This window comes from Brienomyrus brachyistius, chromosome 8 (genome assembly GCF_023856365.1).
Source record: "Brienomyrus brachyistius isolate T26 chromosome 8, BBRACH_0.4, whole genome shotgun sequence".
In the NCBI taxonomy this organism is placed as follows: domain Eukaryota; kingdom Metazoa; phylum Chordata; class Actinopteri; order Osteoglossiformes; family Mormyridae; genus Brienomyrus; species Brienomyrus brachyistius.
In genome coordinates this window covers 12,769,741-12,793,702 of record NC_064540.1, presented here as the reverse complement: position 1 = coordinate 12,793,702, position 23,962 = coordinate 12,769,741, and the positions used below count along the sequence as shown (strand labels likewise).

General features: G+C 39.0%; 4 protein-coding genes across 9 annotated transcripts in view; 1 reads left to right on the top strand and 3 right to left on the bottom strand.

The window, feature by feature from the left end:
• vamp3 (vesicle-associated membrane protein 3 (cellubrevin)) overlaps positions 1–23,962 on the top strand; it is a 45,730-nt gene that overhangs the window by 9,507 nt on the left and 12,261 nt on the right. The window lies entirely within an intron of this gene.
• The window catches only part of ap5b1 (adaptor related protein complex 5 subunit beta 1), a 135,310-nt gene that overhangs the window by 109,455 nt on the left and 1,893 nt on the right, over positions 1–23,962 (bottom strand). The window lies entirely within an intron of this gene.
• LOC125747012 (small vasohibin binding protein) lies at positions 6,275–7,201 on the bottom strand. 2 transcript variants are annotated; one of them, XM_049021678.1, is made up of 3 exons: positions 7,060–7,201; positions 6,688–6,850; positions 6,275–6,555 (listed from the first exon to the last, which is right to left on the bottom strand). In XM_049021678.1, exons 2-3 carry the CDS (start codon positions 6,799–6,801, stop codon positions 6,469–6,471), a joined length of 201 nt encoding a protein of 66 aa, XP_048877635.1. In that variant the 5' UTR covers positions 6,802–6,850; positions 7,060–7,201; the 3' UTR covers positions 6,275–6,468. The 2 variants fall into 2 exon arrangements, with proteins under 2 accessions (XP_048877635.1, XP_048877636.1); XM_049021679.1 differs by having other exon boundaries at positions 6,688–6,838; positions 7,060–7,189.
• Positions 8,619–18,662, bottom strand: fbxo2 (F-box protein 2). Of its 5 annotated transcripts, none has more exons than XM_049021661.1 (7): positions 18,575–18,614; positions 13,949–14,024; positions 12,879–12,937; positions 12,658–12,784; positions 12,453–12,545; positions 12,045–12,174; positions 8,619–9,252 (listed from the first exon to the last, which is right to left on the bottom strand). In XM_049021661.1, exons 2-7 carry the CDS (start codon positions 13,981–13,983, stop codon positions 9,118–9,120), a joined length of 579 nt encoding a protein of 192 aa, XP_048877618.1. In that variant the 5' UTR covers positions 13,984–14,024; positions 18,575–18,614; the 3' UTR covers positions 8,619–9,117. The 5 variants fall into 5 exon arrangements, with proteins under 5 accessions (XP_048877618.1, XP_048877616.1, XP_048877619.1 ...); XM_049021659.1 differs by lacking the exon at positions 18,575–18,614 and adding an exon at positions 14,276–14,303; XM_049021662.1 differs by lacking the exon at positions 13,949–14,024 and having other exon boundaries at positions 18,575–18,662.

The following is a 23,962-nucleotide window of genomic DNA, read 5'->3' as shown; positions in this document are numbered from 1 at the left end:
GGCCGTGGTCTCTGTCAGAGGATTCACTGGTTATTCAGAATTCGATGAAAATGTGGAAGATGTATAGATGTGTATTAAATACATGTAAATGCATTGTAAATATGGAATCAGTAGAAGCAGTGTTATGTTTAATGAATAAACAAAAATTACTGTATTGTATGATTCTTACCTAACATAAGGCCTAGAGGGAAATACCTCTTCAAACATTGTGAAATCATCATCCTGTCAATTATGAGTGCTGAAGTGGAGGAAAAATATCTTTGCTAGACATTTCTACCAATCATTATGAAAAATGAATCTACATTTTATTTGTCAATTGAAAAATAACCTCTGTTCTATTATGTAAAAATTCAGGAATTTATCTGTCAAATCTCCTTTATTTAAAGAGCATTATGCATAATATTTTTGGCTAATATACTCATAATGACCTTGGTTCCATTAGTCATGGGATTACCTGTGATGCACTCGTTTCAGGAAGCTCATAACAAGAGCATGCTTAGATTATCCAGAAACATTTCCTTCACATGTTCTGCATAAAGAATATCAACTTCTGCCTTCAGCAAGACATTTCAGAATTCCTTCTTTCAAACGAATTCCATCCATCCATCCATTTTCCAAACCGCTTATCCTACTGGGTCACGTGGCTAGCTGCTGGTCGGTGCTGACGTATCTAATCCACTCTGGTGCTGACCCTTCTTCTTCCGCACCTTAAGGGGACCTAATACTGCTACTAGGGGGTCTACCTGGCTGGGCCACCCCACACTAAATGACTTCCACAGCCAGGCTTGCTTCTCCGGGGACACCCAGTGCACGGAGCTACTGGAGGCATCTGGTGGTGCGGCCTCCGGTTGTGTGACCCCAGCCCTTCTGTTTACTCCGCTTACAGCAGAGGCTCTGATGTTGTGCGACAGACAGGTCTCGTGCTCGCAGAGTTGGACGGCCCAGCATAACTGCTCCTGCTCCACGTGTATGGCCTCTCGCAGGCGTACCAAGCGGGCCTCTTCCTTGTGCTGCTCGTGAATTTCTCTCATGTGCTGGTCCTCCACCTCCAGCAGCTCACGGCATTTCTGGGTCAGCTGGCTTTCCAAACTGCAACACGCCTCCTCCTGGCCAAGCAGCGCATTCTCGCGCCCCATAATGCCACCTTCGCTGCCTCACCCAGGCACACCTGCTGGTTGCGCTGCTGCTCCCAGCTGGCCAGCTCACTACACAACCACTCCAGCTCCTGCTGCTCTTGCTCCACAGACTCCAGCAGCTGCTCCCGGTCTTGATGGTCCCGCGCCTGTTGCTCATCAAGCTTGCGGTGCTCTTCTGCAAGCCGGGCCTCCCAGCTACAGCCTGCCGCCTCGCGCTCATGCAGAGCAGCCTGCTCGTGCTCACAGGTGGGGTCATGCTGCAGCTCCTCGAGATTGATGAGCGGGGAGCATTGGGTGGCTGGTGAGTGGCCAGTCCGGCGGGCTGGCAGGAGCGACTTCAAGGCGTGTGTGGGTCCGATGTGGCCTAGATGGAGTGGAGGGTGCCTTCCTTTCCCCGGTGACCCCTGCTCGTCTGCCAGGCGCTCTGGTGCAAGCTTTCGGCCAGAGGTGAGCTCGGTGCCCTTTTCTCCTGCGGCACCAGCAGACAAGCTTCACGTCTCTCGCTGGGTGCCGTCGCTTTTCTGCCGCCTCCAGGTTGATAGAGCCTCGTTCATAATATACAGATTTTCAAGTCCTTACTTAAAACCCACCTATTTTCCTTGGCTTTTGGTTCGAGTTGAGCCCAGACATCTTAGTACCACATAATTGCACCTGTAGGATCACACATGCACATATGATAGAGCTTAAATTCCAGCTGGCCTGAGATAAGGCCTACCCTGGTACAAAAGGTACTCGCTGGCTGTTCATCTGTTTCTACTTTGATTAAACCCCACATTTTCCCCGACCCCTGGCGTCCTGCTCTTCTGTCTGTGCTCCGGGGGCTTTCTAGCATTACAGCTTCAAACAGATTGTGGGAAGGAGTTTTTTTAACACATCTTTTTATAATCTTATAAGAAACAGGGGACAATATACTTTGCTACTGGCAATGATGTGAAGGAATCTGTGGTGGATAGGTTTAACCTGACACAAATGTGGCAACTTACAATACAAGAAGATATGTGGACATTGTACAAGATCTAGGGTGTGCTTAGAATAACTAAAATAGTACTATTAAAATTAAGCCAGTTCAGGTAAATACACGGAACGCGTCCCAGGTCTTCAACAACATATATGTTTAGATGCTGAGTACATCAAAGAAACTTTGTTATACGTTTAATGTTGGGAATGTGATCAGGGTGTTAAAAGCTTTCGGAAAGTTTGCCAAAGTTTATGAGCAAACTTTTATGGACAAGTATTTTACTGTTGCTGAGCATTTGCCTAGAGTGCCCCCGGTTAAAAGATAATGACCCCCAGGGGCTCAAATAACAAACATTGAGAAATGCAGGGTATCTGCCAAGAGGATCAGTTGCCAAACATAAGAGAAGATGCTTAAAAAAGTACAAAGAACAAGACATGTTTTCTAAAACTATGGCCCTTATACAGAACATGTCAGAGGAGTGCATGTAATCTAAACCAGCCATCTTTGCTCTGCCATTTACTGAGTATCAACAAAAATATACATGGAAGTGCCCCCACTCTCAGTCTTAACAGATAATGGACCGCTGGAGTTTTTTTATTGCTGGTAATGGGGAAGATTATCTAGATCTGAACAACACACTTATGGATCTCATGCGTCAAATCGCAAGGGCAAACAGAGTGAATTTGGATGCTGCTGCAAATGTGCGTATCATAAACTGCCTGATCGGCACAATTTTCTGGCAAGTGGATGTATTGCTGGGTGACCGTCTTGTGAGTCAGTCTAGCAACACTTACACATATAGATATGTCAGGTGGAATATTACAAAACAGCCCTCAGAAGGTTGTGACATTCTTTGTGGCATGTTGTATTTTGCATGACAGACTACTTCACAGGAAAACCACAATATGTCAGGCTGAGAGACTAATCAGCCGCACTGGAACAGGGGACTGTGTCTTGTTCACCGTGTACACATCTGACTTCACATACAACTTGGAGTCAAACCACATGGAATTAGGGATGGACAGGAGGGGGAGTACAGGAGCCTGGGGCTTAGGTCATCCAGACTCCCAATCATGCAACGCTGATTGCCTGGGCTGCTCTCCTGCAGAGACCCATGGGAGGGGACCTGTGGTGCACTCCTGCACTGGCCTTGCTGTCTCTTTGGTGCCCTCTGGCCCTGCCATCTCCTTGGTGCCACCCGGTCCTGCTGGCCCTCCAAGGCCCTTTGATCCAGCAGTCCTGACTAGTTCTGCCTTGCCTGTGGTCAAGCCTGGGAGGGTCCATGTCCCAGGGTTGCCACCCAGCTCTGCAGGGTCTGGAAGACCCCTGCAGTTCCCCACTTCTTCTGGTCGCACCTTGGTACCTGCTCCATTGCCCTATCCTGCCTCAATTTTCCCCCAGTCCGTGTCCCTTGTGGCTTATGTTTCCACTCCTATTTCTGTTGCCCCTCTACTTGTTTGTCCTGCCCTGAAATGTGTCACGGTGGTTGTCCCTCCTGTTGCCCTTCTGGTCCCTGGCCCTATCCCTACCTTACCTGTGCCCCTAGTCTTGCAGTGTGTCCCGTTCTGTGTTCTGCCCCTCATGTATTGCCTGGAATCTGCTCTGTAGTAAGTTTTACTCCATGTTACTGGTCTGGTCCTGCGTCTTGTTTGTTGTCTTGGTGCCATTGTGGTTTGGTCTCTGTCCCTTCTGCCGAGGCCTTTCCCCCACCTCCTCCACGATGCATGCAGCCAACCTGCGGGTGGCTGCAGTAGAGCTACACCCATGGAGAGCAGAAAGAAGTCTTGTCTGCTGTAAGAAAAAGTAGTAAAGATGTACCAATGTTCTTGGTTGATCATACAGTACAGATAGTGTCAGTAATTCATGATCATGAGGTAAGTCAAGGATGGAATAGGGATTCCAGTCGGCACCACTAGGGTGATAAGGAAGATAATTGAATTACAATCATCAGAATGTCTCCATCCTGTCCCGTCCCATCCCTGCCTCAGGCACCTCACAGTCCAGGGGGTCGATATCAGGATTATGAGTAATAAAAATGATGTGGTGGTTATGGGTGAATTTTCTCAGTTATGGGACATAGTCTCTGGCTCTTCTGTAAATGAACTTGAGATGGTGGAATTAGTACGGGATTGTTTGGTGTGGTACCTTCTCATTGGAAGTATGCTAATATAATGCCCATATTCAAAAAAGGGGATAGCAGTAATCCAGCAAACTATAGGCCAATCAGTTTAACTTGCATAACTCGAAAAGTAATGGAAGCTATAATCCAAGTGAATTGGAAAGTGGATTCAAATAACATTCTGAGGGATGGCCAACATGGATTTAGGAGAGGTTGATCCTGTTTAATTTACTTGAGTTACAAGAGAAAGGTACAAGAGAAATTGATCACAAGAAGGCCTACGATGTGATCTACTTCGATTTCCAGAAGGCCTTTGATGTTGCCCCTCACAAACAGCTCTTGCTTAAACTCAAAACTGCAGGGATTTTAGGAACTGTAGTAGCTTGGTTATTAGAGGCACAATGTCACAGTGGGCCTGCATTAATAGTGGGATACCACAGGGTTAAATTTTAGGACCACTACTGTTCCTAATTAATGATATTGACACCAATAGATACAGTAAACTGGTTAAATTTGCAGACGACACCAAGGTGGGTGGTGTAGCAGTACAGAGGCCACAATTGGGTCTTGAATTAATTATCAACTGGGCTGATACCTGGCAGATGAAAATTATCATAGATAAATGTAAGGTAATCCATGCAGGGAGCAGAAATATAAAGTACAGATATTTTATGGGCTCCACTGAAATAAAGGTAGCTGATTATGAGAAAGACCTCGGTGTGTATGTTGATGCTTCCATGTCCCACTTTTGCCAGTGTGGGGAAGCAATAAAAAAGGCCAATAGGATGTTGGGTTACATCTCTACTTGTGTTTAAGTCAAGGGAGATGATGCTACGATTATAGAATCGTAAGACCCCATCTACAATATTGTGTGCAGGTTTGGTCACCATACCTTAAGAAGGACATTGCTGCCTTGGATAGGGTGCAACGTAGGGCTACGAGAATGATTATTGGTCTTAGAGGAATGTCCTATGAGGAGAGGTTAGCTGAGCTGAATCTGTTCAGCCTCACGCAAAGGACATTAAGGGGGGACTTGATCCATATATATAAGATTCTAACAGGTCTGTGTGCTATTCAGCCAAATGGCTATTTCAATATTAGTTTAAATACTACACCTGGTGGCCATAGATGGAAATTAGCAGAAGAACATTTTAAAATGAATTTGAGGAAGCACTTCTTTACACAGCGTGTAGTTAGAGTATGGAATAGTCTTTCTGCTAGTGTTCTGTGCTATTAGTTAAGTTCTCCCAAAATGAGCTTGATGGGCCGAATGGCCTCCTCTCATCTGTAAATTACTTATGTTCTTATATTATAGTTCCCTTAAAAACAAAAGCAAAAACACTGGCGATGGAATCAGAGAATTCCACTTAAACAACTTGCAGAAATCAATAATTATGATGTTGCATTTTATTTTCACCATTTCAAAAAAAGATCATTTAAAATGTGAAGTTTTATATCTGTTTCATTTATTATTTAAATAAGGTTTCCTTCAGTTTTTCCATTATAACATTTGTATTGGTAAGTGGTTAACTGGTTTGATGCACGTGGTGATTGTTTTCTTCACTAAGCCAAAATAAATGTACCATGCGTGAAATGCATCTAAGTAATTTGTGATATTTAATTACATGTATCATTACAATAACTAAAATAGTACTATTAGATTTGCTATATCATTACAATACTATGGTAACATTACATAAAATAAGCTTATATTACCATAGTATAGTACATTTTAAAACATGTAACCATGGAAAAAGCTTAACAGATTACCACTGTATTTTATCTGACGATACACGGTAATTCTATGTAGTACAGTATGGTTTATAGGTGGCAAAGTTACAATGTTTTACCATGGCAATACTACTATGCTATTACTTTGATGATAACACCAAAGTACTTTTTGTAAGGGCTGTGCTAAACCAAATAAGAGAAATCAGGTGGAATGAAAATCAGACACAAAAACTGAGTTTTACGTGGCTGGTACGTAACCTTATTTATTATATATATATTAAAGACCTATCTACAAGCCTATGAATGTTTAGGTTTCAAAAAAAAAACTGGTTTTGGAAAAATCATAAAAATTGGTTTATTTGAGGCAACACTTTCGTTTGTACTACATAATAATACATATTCCACAACAAAACATATGGAGCTTGGTAATATTTTAACTGAAGCTTGATTTGTATAGCTGCATGTACATTCAATTCACAATGCTGCTCTTTCATGGTGTTTTGTCCATGTTTGATTAAAAAACCTCATTCTGCAGGACCTTGCATCTGTTTGCAGAAGGTTTCAAACTGCTGCTGCTCAAGGTCCGTCATCACTTTGTTTAAAGCATATATCTGAAACACATTAAACAACACTTTCAAGAAAAGGTTTTCTTACAAAAAATGTCTCATTTTAGCTAGTATTAAGTAAATATAAAAATCCAACGTTGCAAACTAATGTATAGTAATACAGAATAATGACGCAACCTCAGCTCGCTGCCGCTGTTTCAGTTCCTGCTGGGCCGACTTCTGTTTAGATCTGTCTCCCCGGTTTGACGTGTCCTTTTGTTTTTGCTTGTCTTTACGACATGCTGGTTCCATGATTGCATTCAACTTCTTGATTCTATCTGTTGCCAAACTAAATTACATTCTTTATGCAAACAAGCAGACGAGAAAAGTATCAAAATCATTTATCACTTATTCCCTAAAATAAGTGAACGGAATTAATATGATATTCTAGCATCATGAGAAATCAGTACACGACTTTGTGCATAGTTATAACAGTTACGCAGATATAAAAATTCAAAATTGAAATTTTGTAAAAGTATGATTTGAAATGCAGTAAAATATATTACTTACAGGACATGTTAAATATAAATCAGTAACGACATCTCCCCACAACAGGCATACTACATTCCGACCATTTTAATCCCGACGGAAGTATATTCTGGTGTACCAATTACATGTCCTCGTGCGCTCGAAATTCCCTTGCTAAATAAGTTCCTACTTTAAAAAAAAACTCCTTGCTTATGCTCGAAATATAAGTGGTTATACCATATGCCTGTCGATTAAGATTTAATATTGCTGTAATATTATTGTTAATCTTCATTGACTAGGTTAAGGTATAAAAAACAAATGAGAAATAAATATGCAATATATACTTGACTATATTTTACTTCGTTGCCAGACTAACCACACTGGCCGTGGCTTAGAGAGAGGTACGGGGCATGTGCTGATTACAGCACATTGCCACAACCACCACAAAACAAGTCACCTCAGAGATGAGAGCCTGAATACAGCAGGTGATACCTCAGCACCACACTGGTCCATATAGAACATGTGATAGCACTAAGAAGTCTGTGTTGTGCAAAAATGTTACAGTTCCCTTAGATACATTTTCAGAAGAAAAGAGTATTTTCACACATTTATTACATTATAAATAATTTTATGCATTGTGAGCGTCTCAGTGGGCTAAGCCTCTGTGCCTATGTTCAGAAGATTGCCAGTCTGAACACAGAAAAGTTACATGTGCGTGGGTCCTTAAGCAAGGCCCTTAACCCCCAGCTGGATGCTGCATGCTGGTAATCCTGTATCCCCCTTGCCTTCACCTGTATCTGTGTATTATGGGATAGGTGCAAAGAGAATTTCCCCATAAGGATTAATAATGTTTTTTCTTTGAGTATCTATATTCATCATAAAGTTTTTGTTTTGTTATAAAATAATACATTTTCCAATATAGTATTCAAGTATGGCATAAACACTGTCAACAGTCACAGTACTTGGATGCTCATAGTCTTTGAATTAACTCTCCTCAATTCAACTTTCATCTTTTTCTGTTCAGGCTTTGGCAAAGCAAAGGCTTTTGCAGTAACTAAGGAAATTCTACTTGACAGATTGCGTGCAACACACATTTGAAGACATTAATTTTTCTGTTCACAGAACTGCAATTCATGAGTCATCAGGGAGAATTCCACAGACATTTGCTGGCTGTACATTGGAAGATAATATAATAAATCCATTTGAAGTCTACTCATGACCTTCTCTAAATAGATACCAGGAATCATGATCAGGTTTCTAGGCTAAACTTCTACAAGCGTTACATTGTCCCATGCTCCCCTAAAATTTTCTTGGGTCTTACAACAAAGTTATTACCCCTTTCCATAATAATAGGTTCATACCCATTTGTTTTTCCAAATTTCTGTGAAAGTACAATACTGCCACCTGTAGGCTCACTGAGAAATAATTAGCCAATGTTTTATTGATTAAACCAGTGTCTTGAGTATACACCCTCAAAATTATACAAAAATAAAAAGAAATACAACATACCAAAACCAGTTTCCTTCAACAATATAAATAATATTTTGATAGCCAAGAAATACTTTAATTGAAGTCACAAAAAAAGAATATGCATCAGGATGTAACATTTTGAAGTTTATTTATGGTTCATGCAAATGTATAGTGGACATATCTGCAGTACACTGCTACAGACTGCTTATGTTGTTCTAAGGTTCTTTTTGACAACAGTGTTTTAGATTATAATTTATATAATACAATACAGATTTACTTATTTAGTAGAAGCTTTTATTCAATGCAATGCACTATTAAGAAAGCAATGTCATCCTGTCCTTGGAGCCTTGTTCAAGGGCCCGACATTGAAGATAATCAGATTAGTTAGAAATAGAATGTACATTTTCTATAATTATACATATTCATTTGCTTAGCTGATACTTCAGAGTTTATGGTTAATTCTGTTAGTTGGTACACACATATTCTAAAGCCTCCCACTCCTACCTATTAATGATGTATGTATAAAGTACATATAAAGTATAGCTGTGCCCAGAAACAGTATTTTAATATCCTGCATGACAAACCACAGAAAGTGCATAGTAATATATTAGTCTTCCTCTTGAACTCCTCTTAAATCTCCACTCTGATAACACTTCCTGTTACTCTCACTCCAAACCAGCCGTCCCAGAACCTGGTGTCCTGGCCCCCATGTTCAAAGGAAATGAAGCGCAGGCCTGGTCCATAGTCTGTGAAACTATGGCTTACCTGAACAATTAGAGAAATTGAGAATTTTAGCCATAAACATGGATACACATGATTTTACATATAATGTGACAAAAAAAAAAAAAGAGTACATTCCAGTCCAAGTTTAATTTATCAGACTAAATTAACAAATTACACAAGTAATACATTGTTATACAAAAACTGCGATCATTTTGGAAAAAGAACTAGTACTGCAGATTAGTAAAGTCATAAACTAGTTTGTATATCCCCAATATTACATGGTAAAGAAGAAGCAATTTACTGCTGGAGAGATTCTGTGGCATGACCTAGCTGCACAAAAACAAAATTAGTGTGCCAGAACTATTCTATGACAATGTGATTCTAGATTTATATTTAGATGGTGCTACAAGTTACTGGGTGCATACACCAGTTAAATGTTTTAGAACACCCTTCTGTCCAGTTATTTGCAAACCAACTAAAAGTTAAGTCTGGAAACTGTGCATTTCACGATTTGATTTGATATTTGCCTGTTCTTTTCTTCTAAGGCAGCTTTGACATTAACGGGAGGTATGTTTTGGGTCATCATCTTGCTGCAGGGTCCACCTTTACCCAGCCAGGTGTAGACCAGAGGATATTGCATGCTAGATATCTATACTGATATGGACTAGGCAATGTGTTAGGAACAAAAGGATGACACATTTTGATAGAAATTACATTTTTCAACTTACAGAGGGCTGAATTCCAAGACCCCGAAAATCAAAGTTAAAAAATTATACGGCAGGCTAGTCTCAAAATCTCCTTCCAGATCTGAAAAATGTCAGTGACCTCCACCTGTTAAACTATTCCTGTTTTGGGGGTCGTCTAATTGTTGCCCCTCTAGTGCATCTGTTATTAATTTCATTAACACCAAAGCAGCTGAAACTGATTAACAATCCCCTACTTAACTGACCGGATCAATATCCCGGAAGTTTAATTGACTTGATGCTACACTCTGATTAAAAGTGTTCCTTTAATTTTTTTTAGCAGTGTATATATAGACTGAGCTTGTACAGCTATGTACAAGTGGGTAAAGTATTCTTTATATTTGTGTGACCATAACAGAAAATCCATATTACTTTCATTCTCTTCTGTCAGTTTACATATGACTTATATTGGCCTTCTGAGTCTTTGTCCATAGGCACGTTTATTGTTTCCACATATTGAACTGTTTATTTCACGTATTGAATCATGTTTATTAGCAGGGTCATTCCTTTTTAATTAAAAAAACTCCAGAAAAGGTTTTGCATCACCATGTTAGATTTTGATTAAATATGGCGTGTAAATTATATGTACCTTCCATTGATCATAAATGTTTTTTGTTTATGTTTTTAAAATTATCCCTTTGAAATATGGGACCTTTTCTACACTGCAGGTAGAAAAGGTAACTTGGTTCAATTATAACGCAATGGAGACGTTATATATTACTACCCACAAACTTTATCGCATCGGCTTTAATCAAAGGAATACAGCTTCATATTGTCCAGCCTCAACAGATGATTACTTCTATGCCCTCTGGCTCTGCCCACACATCCAATAATTTCATTACTTGGTGATGCCTCTATATTACATATACCAAAATATCTTAAATCTTTCACATAACTAACCGTTATCAAAATGACTATACTATTGAACTGGATAGACCAGTTCCGAAGTTTCTATTACCCACTGTTTCAATTTACTAAAAGACCATTCAAATCTAGTAAAACTTGCATTACTTGCACAACTTTCTGCTGGTCCTGAGGGGTGATTCATCTTCCCAAATTAAAAGATGTGACAACACACAGCAATGCTGATAGGTTAGCTCATTATTTAGCCTACCAGGGTTGTTTAGAATTCATGAATTGGATATCGAATTGACTTGGCTGCACCCTGTAAGATGTTGAATTGGAATGACTGTAAGAAGAATTTAATTCATTTCAATTCAATCCTACAATACCTGAATGTCGTTTAATCTAGCAAAACACGAATAATTACATAACAGATTTACTTCCAAGATGGTAGATGTATATATCGATCTTATAAGTGTGCTAGTGAGTAACTTTATATTTGCAAAATTGTTTTAGCCTGTTCCAACAATGTGAAATTTAAAAATATATATTGTTTTTGCATATTTAACTGTTTATGTGTGTTACCATTTGTGAGGAGTCTGCATGCAGTAGCGTTTCCCGTGGGTTGTCAGATGGACAGGGTTGTGATAGAGTTACTTGTATGACTGCATGAAGTGCTCTTTCACTATGGTACACAAAATCACAGTTAAATTATTTATCCTATAGGTGACACTTCAAATGTGGAATTCACTATGGATAATAGTGACTTGCACAGAATTTTCAAGAAATTGCTAGGGGGACATGGCCGACAGGTAGTTTTTGCTTCCAGAAATATTCGTGATTGCACGGGGGGGTTCCAGTGTATCCGTTTCTGTTAACATGCTGGGTAATTCATATTTAGATATTAAGTTGCATCGTTAAAACTGCACTTACACTGTGTATATGAATTTATGTGAAATTAATTCCATTTTAATTCTACTTCCTTATATTCAAAGTCAATTCTGCACCCTTTTGCGCTGTTTCATAGTCTACATTATAGTTTTACATTGCAGTCCTAACCTCTTATATCATCAGCATTATAACACTGTCCAATAAAGAAGGACATAGAAAATAACGAGCGAGTTCAGAGCACTTATACATCTATGAGCGAGATAACGAACTACTTTAATTACGAAGGGTTCCTGGAAAGCTACGCCTGCTTTCCTAACTCCAGACACAGAGAACAAATCCCCAGACGGCAGGAACTACCTGTTTCCATGAGCAGCCTGGATCAAGGGTGACTTCCTCAGGGTTAAACTCTTGTAATACTTCATGATTCTCATCTAGCAGAGATACACTCAGCTGGTAGACGCATCCGCAGTCTGTGCGACTTGAGTACCTGTGCACACCCATGTAGTTAGGCTGGAACTTAAACTCTGTGGCCACTTTAGTGGTACATGCTCATATAAATAGAGCCTGCTCCTATAAACGAAATGACATGGCTGCAACTGAATATATGCAGCATGCAGACATCTAAACACTTTAGCTTCTGTGTAGCTAAGCAAAAGAATGGATCTTTTAAAAGTACAATTTATTATTATTATTTTTTTTATATATAAAAAGATGTGTTGTTGCATGTCAACTTTGTCAAATCTGTGAAATATCCAAATAGCTTACCAATCCTCCACAGTGACAGCAGGCTGAGAATCTAAGTCATGTGTTGAAAAACCTTCTTCCACCAAGTTTACCACCTGTCTCTTTAGGCATAGTCTGAATGGTAAATACACATAAAGCAACCATATAGTAAGTATATTTCCCAGAGGCTTACTTTTTCCCCCCATTCTTAGACCAATGTCAAATCTTTCAGTTGTTCATGTCTTACTCAAAAGAGGTGGCAAAACATGTTGAAACAGCCTCATTGCAGAAAGCATGGCCACAGTCCCCGGGCACTGGCTCCACCTTCCACTCGCTGCCGCCGTTCTCCGTCAGTTCCCAGAACTCCAACATTTCTATAAAGATAACCATAGAGCTTCATCTGATCACCTCTGCACTTTCAAAACAGTTCACTCAGAGAATTACAGAATGTATAAATCTTTCTCTTACCTTCGCCGCAAGAGTTTTTAAGTAGGTTTCTGGCCATCATTAAATTGGATAGGACAGACCTGCAAAGACACCGATGTTACCAAAGTAAAATCTTAATAACCACCAGAGTTCCCCCGTGAGAGCAAAATTTTCTGGATTTGTTGTCTTGTCTCAGGGTTTATGATTTTTTTTTGTCAGTATCTTTCTTCTATTTTCCTGGTTGTTGTAAACCAGAACTTTGCAGCTAGCCCGTCCAGCATACCTAAGATAACATTTATTCTCATTTTACAAAACACCAGGTAACGAAACTATAATTTACCAGGTAGCTTAGTACATGAAAGTTAGAGTTTAACTGTAAATAATGGATTAAAACAAAAAGCAATTAAATATACAGGAAAAATAAAATGATTTCACCTCAATGTACCTTACATAACTATCAATCCATCAAGATTAATGAAGGCTGTAAAGCTGGAGTGTGAAATACAGTCTACAGGGCAGATAAAGGCTGCAATACTGGCCATGGGGTGAATTTCTTTTGATATGGATTTTGAATATGAGCACACTGATTTAAAAAAAAAACAAACTAATTTTCTTCATTTTTTTCCATTATACAGTGCTGGGAAAGTGTAGTGTTTGGCACATTTGCTGTGTTGAAAAATGCAGTAGCCCACTACGGCAAATGAAAAGAGACAAAAGAAAATAAAATACTGATAAGGCGGACCACCCATGTTCTCTGCATTCCTTCCCACAGGTCCAATGGTGCCCAGAGTGGACACCATCTGAGCTAGAGGCCAGGTTCAGTCCCATGGAAGGGTGACATTATGGAATGTGACTTGTACATTAACACTGAGGATGCAGCCCTCATTCTGACACTTTATACAGACCGGCATGGAAAATGGACTAAATTTACAGCTTTGACCCTGACCACAGTTTACACCTTCTTATTAGCAAGCAAGTCCACTCTAACATTATAAAAAAGACAATGTACGCAGGGGGGTTGGGCAGCCAGTTCACCTTGGACCCCCAGAGGTATTTTTTTCCTCCCTACTTGGGATTTTTTGGTACCTCTCCTTTGCTGTCATCTCACTTACTTTATTTCATTTCTTCGTCTTCCCTTTCCCTCCATTTGATAAAACCATACATTAAGTGGTGAAGGAAGGCATCTGCCTATAACAAACAGACTTGACACATGATTCAACACATATTCTCAGGTGAATGGTGAAAACCACAAATACGAGGTACACAGAAAGCAGAAACTCAGCTGGATGTCCTCAATATTAGATGTGGTAGGGATTTCAGATGATTATGGACTACAGTGAATGAACCCACCATACAGATAATCATTTACCAGGGAGGGATTTGCCTTAAAACAACTTCCACCAGTCCCTGACACATTCCATCATCCTAACATGCCTCACCTAAAATGACCATCGTCCTGTTGTATTGACCTCTGTGGTGATGAAGTGCTTTGACAGACCTCATCTGTTCATCTCCTCAATTCTTTAGACCCTCTTCAGTTTGCCTACAAGCCCAACAGCGGCACAGACACTGCAATCTCTTACGTCATTCACTCCATACTTTCCATTTTGGACAGTGGAAGGAGGAAGTATGTGAGGCTGACGTTAATTGACTACAGTTCAACATTCAACTCCATAGTCCCCCTTAGGCTTGTCACCAACCTCAACCCTAAATATCTCTGAGGACATGACAATTAACAGGTCCTATGTCGACCCTGATGCAGAAAGCTAAGCTAATGCATCACCTAAGATAGCTGAGGAAAAAAAAACCTCTATGCTACAAAATGCTGAGGGAATCACCAGGACAACACTGCCCATCCTACAGGACATCGGCATCCAGTAATGTAGGTTCAGGGCATTAAGTATTATCAGGAGGTACTTTCTATAAAAAATCAGAATGACAAAGTTCTTTTACACTCTAATCTTTTGGGTTATATATACTTTAACAATAGTGTCATACTCTTTTGTTAGCGATAAAACAATTTGATGGTGTATTGGGTTATTTTCTGATGAACAACCCTCTCTGCTACTTAACTGACCAGATCAATATCACAGAAGTTTAACTGCTTTGATGCTACACTCTGATTCAAAAGTGTATTTAAAAATACCCCGCATGAGCTTAAAAAACTCATTAATTTAGAGCCAATAGTTCTCATACCTTCTAACACAACAAAACAGAATAGTGGATCACAGATGTTCAATGGCAGCAGTGACGAATTTCAAGTAATTCTGCTACGATGCTTTATTCGTCGCCATGCAATATATAGGTGTAAAATCTATTTGGAAATGTAGCGCGTGAACAAGTTTTCTAATCATCTCTAAATAAGTACATTAAAATCCTTCTGCATTGGTTCCCTTTTGATAACCTTACCCTGACATGTAACTTTTCCTGTATGTTTTATTTTTGTTCTCTCCTTTAAACCTCAAATCACTCATAAAAATCGTTTTTTTTAGTAGTAATATTATTTTAAAACACTTTATTGTGCAATATTGTACTAAGGATAATCAGTGTCACCATCTTTGGTCAGCTGGCTGACCTGATATTTTCAATTTAAGACAAGTCTACATATACATTAACATGTAACTAATTTTACAGTAGGTTTATAATTGATTAATATTGACTTGCCATAAGATTTCTTGCATGAGAGTCAGAAAGTGTGTCATTCCAGATCTGTGACAGATGACAACCCTGGCAAAATAAAAAAAAAAAAAAACTTTTTCTTAAAATGCTTAATACCAAAAAAAAGGTTTTGCTTACTTCTTACTGATTTTATTTAACTAAAAAAAATAATATTAGCAGCTCTTCAAGCACAATTTTGTATTCATGCTAGCCACTGACCCCACAAACCGGAAGCTAAACTGCCAGTATAACCGAAATACGTCACAGACATTGCATCCAGAAACAACAATGCTATTTTCTGATTGGCTGGTAGGTGACTAATAACCCAGTACAACTCGGGACAGCGATGAACTTGGCGGAAAGATCTGTATGCCTTCGCATTGTTCATTAATTTTATATAATGGCACACTTTGACAACACCCCTTACTTCTCAGCTTGAAAAACTGAGAAGAAACTGTTCCAGTTATAGTTCTTACCATCATGTCACGGAAATTGGCTAATTGGTGTCGAAAAATTCTGTAAACTAGCACGTTGATTTTTTAAAAGAACCTGCAATATACAATAAATACATTCAAAATTAAACATAAAAAAACACACGCTTTCTCAAAAAGTTCATCAGAAGTTATATTCTACTCCTTTTGTAAACATTCTTCCACATTATATGTGTACTAAAATTGCTCACACTGAGTAAATGAAATGCACTTCAATGAACACAGCGTTTGGCTTGCAATTAATATACAAAACTGAAGCCGCGACTAAATATCTAGGTTCATACATTGAATAGAAACGCCAGACGAATCAGAAACTGCGACTCGGCAGCCAACTACCCCATCGTGCACTTGAAAGCTTCATAGCAAGTAGGCTTATATGCAGGCGTCTTTCATACTAAGGACATATATGCTTAAGGCTACGTTCACACTGCCATGCTGAAGTGACTCAAATTGGATTTTTTGCCTTAATGTGACACAGATCTGATCTTTTCAGGGCTGTGTGGACACGCAAATCTGATCTTTTCAAATCAGATTTGTGTCACTTTGGCTACGTTCACACTGCCAGCCACATCGTTCAATTCCGATTTTTTTTTGCTCAGATCGATTTTGCCGATCTTGATGGTTCACATTCATAACTACAAGGCACTTGTATCTGACTAATATGAACGCATCGGTTCTCCGAAACTTCACGCATGCGCACATCGACACATTATTACACTGGTCAACTGCGTGACCAACAACAAAAAACGTCATATCTGTGGGACGACTTATGGAATTAAAAATGGAGGCGTTAGTAGCGCACGCATGTATCACACTTTGCTCTGGGGGACGACAAAGAGTGAATCAGCTATACAAGAGCAGGTCTAAAAGGAGAAAAAAAAGTCAGGCGGCTAGCTTTTTCTGATTTCGAAGTTATTGCTGGAACTGCTGTACCAAGAGATGTGTGCGTGTTGACAACCCTGCAGTAGGTTTTAAGGTGAGCGAAGATTTGAGTATGGATGACAGGGACAAGTCCCTACCAATATTGTATCTTGTGTGTTTAGCGGGACGGTTTCGGGGCTGATTATAAGACCCTAGGAATGTTGAAACCACACCTACGATCCTGGTGCTCACCTTAAAACGTACCGCAGGGTTGTCAACTCCAACGCATCTGGCGTACTAAATCTCATACGTATCAGATTCGCGGCCATGCGATCTGAATATGAACGTTCAGATAGGAATCCATGTGGCTTTTTGCCTATACGCATGCGCTGTAACAAATGGTTTTCCTGCAGTGAGTCTTTTCGTGTTATCCTCGTCTTAAGGCGCTGACAGAGGTACTCAAATGTAGTCGACATTCTGAAATTCGCTACAAACTGCTCATCTGTATATCCATCCACCTCACGGTCCCACCATTGCTGGCTCCTTTCTCGTACCCACACATCTCTTGGTGCAGTTGTTCCAGCAATAACTGCGAAAACAGAACTTTTTTTTCTCTTTTTCGACCTGCTCTTGTACAGCTGACTCACTCTTTGTCGTCCTCCAGAGCAAAGTGCTATACATGCGTGATTTATTAACGCCTCCATTTTTGCCATGATTCGTCCCACAGATATGACTTTTGTTGTTGGTGACGCAGTTGACCTGTGTAATAATGTGTCGATGTGCCCATACGTGACGTTTCGGAGAACCGATGGTTTCACATTACAGTCAGATACAGGTGACTTGTAGTTAGGAACGTGAACCGTCAAGATAGACAAATCCGATCAGAGCAAAACAATCGGAATTGAACGATGCGGCTAGCAGTGTGAACGTAGTCTGTAGTTCTGCTGAAACCTTAAGAAATAATTATCATTAATGTTAGGTTTCCTATCCTCCAAATTAAATTATCCAACTGCCAACAACCTGCCTATATACACCGAGGCTGTATATATTCGAACCATCCATGCATCTGTCATTAAGGAAATAAGGGTGTCAGTTTTATTTTTAAAACGTGTGACTTTGCAGATTTTAGTGACTTGTATTTTTATTGCGCTGACAAAGACCAAAGATTTGGGTATGGACAACAGGGACAAGTCCCTACCAATATTGTTTACCTACCGTGTGTGTTTACCGGGACGGTTTCGGGACTGATTATAAGACCCTAAGAATGTTGAAACCACACATACGATCCTGGTACTCGCCTTAAAACCTACCGCAGAGTTGCCAACTCCCACGCATCTGGCGTAACACTCACGCTATCAAAGCTCACACAAGAAATATTTTGGCAAATCTATATTATTCCATTATAAACCTAAAACTAGCTATATCGTTTTTTTATAAAAGCGTTGGAATATTTTGAAAACCCCACAAACTATTTACAATGTAATAAAACGGTTATATACATACGTAAATGCGCGTGAAGACTTGTCTCTAATTGAAAGTCTGATGCCCGTTAGCTAACCAAAGTTGGCTACCGCTTTCCATGAGCCTACGTTTCGACCTTCTTTGTTGAACAATGCAGATTCCTTTTGGGACGCTTAGATGTATTATGTCATACATCTTCCGATACTATATATTAATATACATGAATACAGATACAGGCTTATGTATATACTATTTTTGAATACTTACAAGCAGCTGGAACAACGTCAATTCACTTCAGGTCTTTCAGAAGACGCAGCCGGTATTTTCAGATCACGCGAGAGTTTACGCACCAACGACAGCTGAAAACCATCCCAGTTCATTTTCTGTATTTAATTAATTTTGTTAACTTTGTTAATTTTGATTGTTAAAATGTAAAGTTTCATAAGACATGTTTCTTCTTGTTTTAATAATAGGAAAAACATCTAGAGTTAATTTTCAACTATATTGTTATATAAGTATTAACAAAACATTACAGCCAATGTGTAAAAAAACTATCATTCTTTAATAATAATAATAATCATAATAATAATAACAACAACAATAGTAGTAATAATAATAATAAACAACAACAACAACAGAGAATGTGCATTTAATGTTGTGCCCAAAAGCTGTTTACGTGATGCTTTACCATTTCTTTTCCCAGTGTATTTCAATATCATTTTTTAAGTGTTTTATTGATCTCTATTTTGATGTCACTGGTCAGTTTCAATTCTTCAAGAAGTTTTTTTTTAATAACATATATTTATACAGGTTTATTGGTAGATTTTTGAGCAAACAGTATTTCAATTATTAAGAAAAATTTCTTATGTGTCCCAGACAGTTAATTTGGATGAACATATCTTTGATCCCGAAATCATGAGCACCATCCATTTCATGTATCTTATAAATATTACCACCAGCTCCTTTAGATCATTAACTCAATCAGTTACTGAACATAATGAGGTGTTGATTAGTCATACTAGGTGTGCTACAAAGAAATACACTGCAGACATGTGTATTTGCTCGTTTTGCCAAAACTATTTGATGTGAACATGTGCATGAGCTTTACAGGTACTGAATGTCACTTTTTTTAACCTTTGAGCACCTACCCCTCAAAGTCTCTGCACAGCCCTGGTATTTTGGATACTAACAGAAAATTGAAAAGGTTGAAAAGTTTTTATATGGTATGCTGACACACTTTAACAGGCATGAAATCATAATTTTAACATTTCTGTTCCATCTAAGACTTTTGTACAGGAATTTACATTTTATTGCCTTTAACAAAGCTTGTTTCACTTGGGTCATTTTTGTCTATGGTTTCTAATTAAATGCATGATCTTAAATTTCATATCAGATTAATCAAAATTCTAGAAAGCTTCACATTAGAATCTTTGTTTCAATTCATACCAAGCAATCACAAAACAAACGGTAATAGTCACTAGAGAGTTCACCGATTGGTTACTGCTGTGCTACAGATTGTCAGTTCCCACACAGAAGAGTCCAAAGGGGTTTCATTGGATTTGGGAAAGAATGACTTAATATTTTTAGGGGGCCACCTATGGGGTATGCCAGTTCAGAAAAGAATTGTTATTGATGGTTACTTATGCCCTTATTTTGATCTATTTTTGTCATTTCCTTTGCTGTTTTGTAGTTATGATTTTTTTGGGTTGGTTTCCCATTTTTACTAATGTTCAGACACCTGTTTTTGTGGCTGTCATGAAAATATGTGTTTTGCTTAGATACGATATAAATCATAAATCTCAGTAGGATAACCCACGAAGAGGACTTTATTCAAGGGATGCTACAGTCAGGAAGGTCCTTACATGGACCTACAGGAGTTCAGACCACAACAGAGAACAATACCTTGGGAACACAGGATGGAAGGGCACATATGTGCATTGGGGACTAAGTACTAACTAAAGACAGGTGTCAGACATCACCACATTAGGGTTAGGGTTAGGGAACCTGATCCATGGAGAGCCGGTGTGGGTTTTCGGGATGGCTTCTCAATCAGCCAGTAACAGTGGATTCCAAGGACTGGAGTTGAGAATCGCTGCTTTATTATTGGCTGACTGAGAGGTCATCCCAAAAACCCACACCCACACCGGCTCTCCATGGATCAGGTTCTCTACCCCTGGATTAGGGGATAACCGGACAGAGGTGAGGGGTGTAATCTCTACCAATGAGGCCTAAGTACGTGAGGGACAGGTGAGAGTGATTGGGGATAAAGAATGGCCAGCAGGTGAGACGTCTGTTGGCCAAATGGATGTAGGAGTCAATAAAGTGCATGGAGCCCTACTGCATATGTAGCTATGGATTAGATTTGTTAGTCCAATGCATCGCACAAATGCTTGACGTGTACCTGGCTGTCCTCATGATGGAACAGAAAATGGGATTCATCAGACAAGATGACCTTATTCCATTGCTCCAAGGTTCAGTTCAAATGATTGCATGCCCATTGTGGGTGATTTCAATGGTAGAATAGAGGCTATCATGTGCACACTGACTGGCCTGCAGCTATGCAGTCCCATTCAGCATATAATATTAATATATTTCAGAAAAATGAAAGTGCAGTGATAATTTCTGGATTAAAATATATGTATGTGAAGTGTGCACATGGGGTTTCCTCCTGGTTCTCTGGTTTCCTTCCACAGTCCAAAAACATGTTTATGTCAATGGGAGTAGCCAAATACCCTATAAGTGTGGATACTGTGCTTGTGCCCTGTGATGGGATGGTGATCCCACTGGAGGTCACTGACAGGCTATTCCCTGGCTTGTGCCTGTAGCTCCAGAACACCATGACCCTGAATAGAAGAAGCAGGTATAATATTTGATACTTTATTGATCCCTGTGGGGAAATTGTTTTCAACTTGCTCTATAGAGGAAGCTGTCCATGAAGGGCAGCCACCTTTTGGGGAACCCAGGAAGCTGGGGGTTAGTCCACTGAGTCACATGCTGCCCCATAGAAAATGGATGGGTAGTTTAGAGTTACCTTGGGCAGATTTTAATAACTTTTATATAAAAAAAAAAGTATTAGCAATTAAGGATTGTACATGACTACAGTTTGGAAATCAGTTTTTACAAAATTAAAGTAATGAAAAATTTTAAAAAGAAAGGGAAAAAAAACAAAATAACTGCCAGACCACACAGGTTAAATAAACATATGCAATCAGTAAGTATAAAGACTAAATAAACTGTCATGCCCCGCTCTGCCTGACGCTCCTGTTTCCTCCCTGGCATGCCCCTAACGAGCCACACCTGCTATCGTTTGCTACCTACCTCTCATTCCAGCCCTCGTGTGATTCACTCCAGCTGCCCCTTGTTTGATCTCTTATTACAGTAACTCACCACCGTGATCCTGTTTTGTTTTTTTGTGCTGTTCAGTTAATAAACCCTGTTTGTTTGCCCTGAATCCTGCTGCCGTGTCCTCAGTTTCACCCTATCCCGTGACATAAACAGTGTTACACAATCCTTTCAGTTTCATATTTTGAATGAAGGTTAAGAAATGATGCCATATGGTGTCATCTCTTACTGGTTCCTTTAATAGAAGAGTGAATTTTGTCACATTGTTCACGGTATTTAATATCGCTAATCCAAAGTCCAATTGTCGAGGTGAAGAGGCTTTCCAAGTACATAGAATGAGTCTTCTGGCCAAAAGGGAACCAAAAAGCTATCATATCAGCCTGAGATCTAGATAGTGTACCATTATGAGGTGCAACTCCAAATATTGCTATGTATCAAGATAGAACAATGAACTGGCCAGTTATTTCAGAGAAGGTGTCAAAGATTAAGTCCCAGAATTGTTTCAGTTTTGGGCATGAGCAAAACATCTGAAGCAGTGTAGCTGGGAAATCTTTGCATCAATTACAAGTAGAGTCAGAGTCCTTCCTAAATGTGAAAAGCTTAACTGTGGAGTGGTAAAGCTGATGCACAACTTTAAATTGAATGACAACATGTATAAGGCAAAATGATGATGAATATATTCTTTGAAACACTTTATTCCACATATCGTCTGCAATTTTTCTCCAACAGCCTTCTCTCATTGACACTTCAGGGAATCCAAATCAGCATTAGAACTTACATTAAGCAAACTATATATAGTGCCTATAGTGTAGCATACCCATTCTGCACTTAAGTATTAAATCCATAAGAGTTTGGGCAGGACAGGAGGGAAAGCATTCAGAGTGAGAGACAATGAAACTTTCAGTTCAATTCAATTATATTTGCATTGTGCATTTTCAGAACATTACATTGTCTCAAAGCACTTTACATTATCCCAGCCCAAAGACCCCAGTGAGTTTCAAAGCAAGGGGCAGGCAAATGCATGCGCTTCTTCTGATGGCAGTGGTACAGCTGCAGGACATACAGGAGAGACGTTACAGGCAGAAGGGGGAGAAGGCTGGAAAGATGCCACAGGTAGTGGAGGCATTGCAGGCAACAGCCTTTGAAACTTATAAGCTGCAAATATCTATTAAAGTGCGCCATAGGTATGATAAGATTCTTAATTATCTGTTCAAAAGCAGCAAAGTTGTCATCAGTTTAAAGGTCCCATATTCTGGTAATACCACATTGTGACAATACATCAAAGGCATCATCCATTATTGAAGGTGTAAACATAAAATGATTTGCACTATTGTAGTAAATGAGGTCACTAATTGTGAAGTGATATCTAAATTGATTCCAAATCTTTATAGAGTGTATCACAACTGGATTCAATGTGAAGCTAGAAATCAAAGGAGGTAAAGGTATTTGGAACATAATATTGAAATAAAAGGAGTAGATGTAATAGATTCCCCTTCTATATTTACCCAGTTAGGGACATTCGTACGACATTGCTCTTTTATTGGTCAACCAGGAATAGTAAGAAATGTGGGAGACCCATGCCTCCGAATTTACAAGGTCTCTGTAAAATTTTCCCTCTTAACTGTGCCTGTTTTTTATTACAAATAAAAGTTGCAGTTTGACTATTTAGATTGTAAAAAAGGATTTCGTAAGAAAAATAAAAAAGCACTGGAACAAATATAGAAACTTTGGTAAAACAGTCATCTTAATTATATTGATCCTTCCAGCAAGAGATAATGAAAGCGAGTGCCACCGTTCAAAATCTAATTTAAGATGAGAGACCAATGGCAAATAGTTTGCCTTTTAAAGGTCTTTAAATGTAGCTGTAATCCAGTTCCCCAGCTATTTAAATGTTCTCTGGGTAATTTTAAAATTGGTTGAAGAGATAGAAGCACAAAGATTTGCTGTGCCAAGTGGCATAGTTCACTTTTTTGAAGGTTAAATTTACAGCTATAAACTATAACTATATAAGGTTATAATTTATAAATTTATAAATTCAGCGAGTGTCAGTTCTTAATAAAGCTTGTTTGATCAGCTGTAATAACTAATGGAAGTGCATTTTCCAATGGCAGAGCTAGAATTTTCACTAGGATTTTGGCTACATTGAAAAGGGAGATTGGCCTAGATTGTTCTACGTTTAAAAGGAAGGTTAGTTGATGTAAGCTACATTTTGCAGGATTTTAATCTTTTTAAAATATATATATATATATATATATATATATATATATATATATATATATATATATATATATATATATATAATGAACTGACATG

Coding starts and splice junctions, on each gene's coding strand:
- LOC125747012 (XM_049021678.1), bottom strand. CDS start 6,801: ATGGAACCAGCATGTCGTAAAGACAAGCAAAAACAAAAGGACACGTCA. Junction 6,556..6,687: donor AACAGCGGCAGCGAGCTGAG/GTTGCGTCATTA, acceptor AATGTGTTTCAG/ATATATGCTTTAAACAAAGT.
- fbxo2 (XM_049021659.1), bottom strand. Junction 12,785..12,878: donor TAAAAACTCTTGCGGCGAAG/GTAAGAGAAAGA, acceptor TTATCTTTATAG/AAATGTTGGAGTTCTGGGAA. Junction 12,546..12,657: donor TGTTTTGCCACCTCTTTTGA/GTAAGACATGAA, acceptor TTTACCATTCAG/ACTATGCCTAAAGAGACAGG.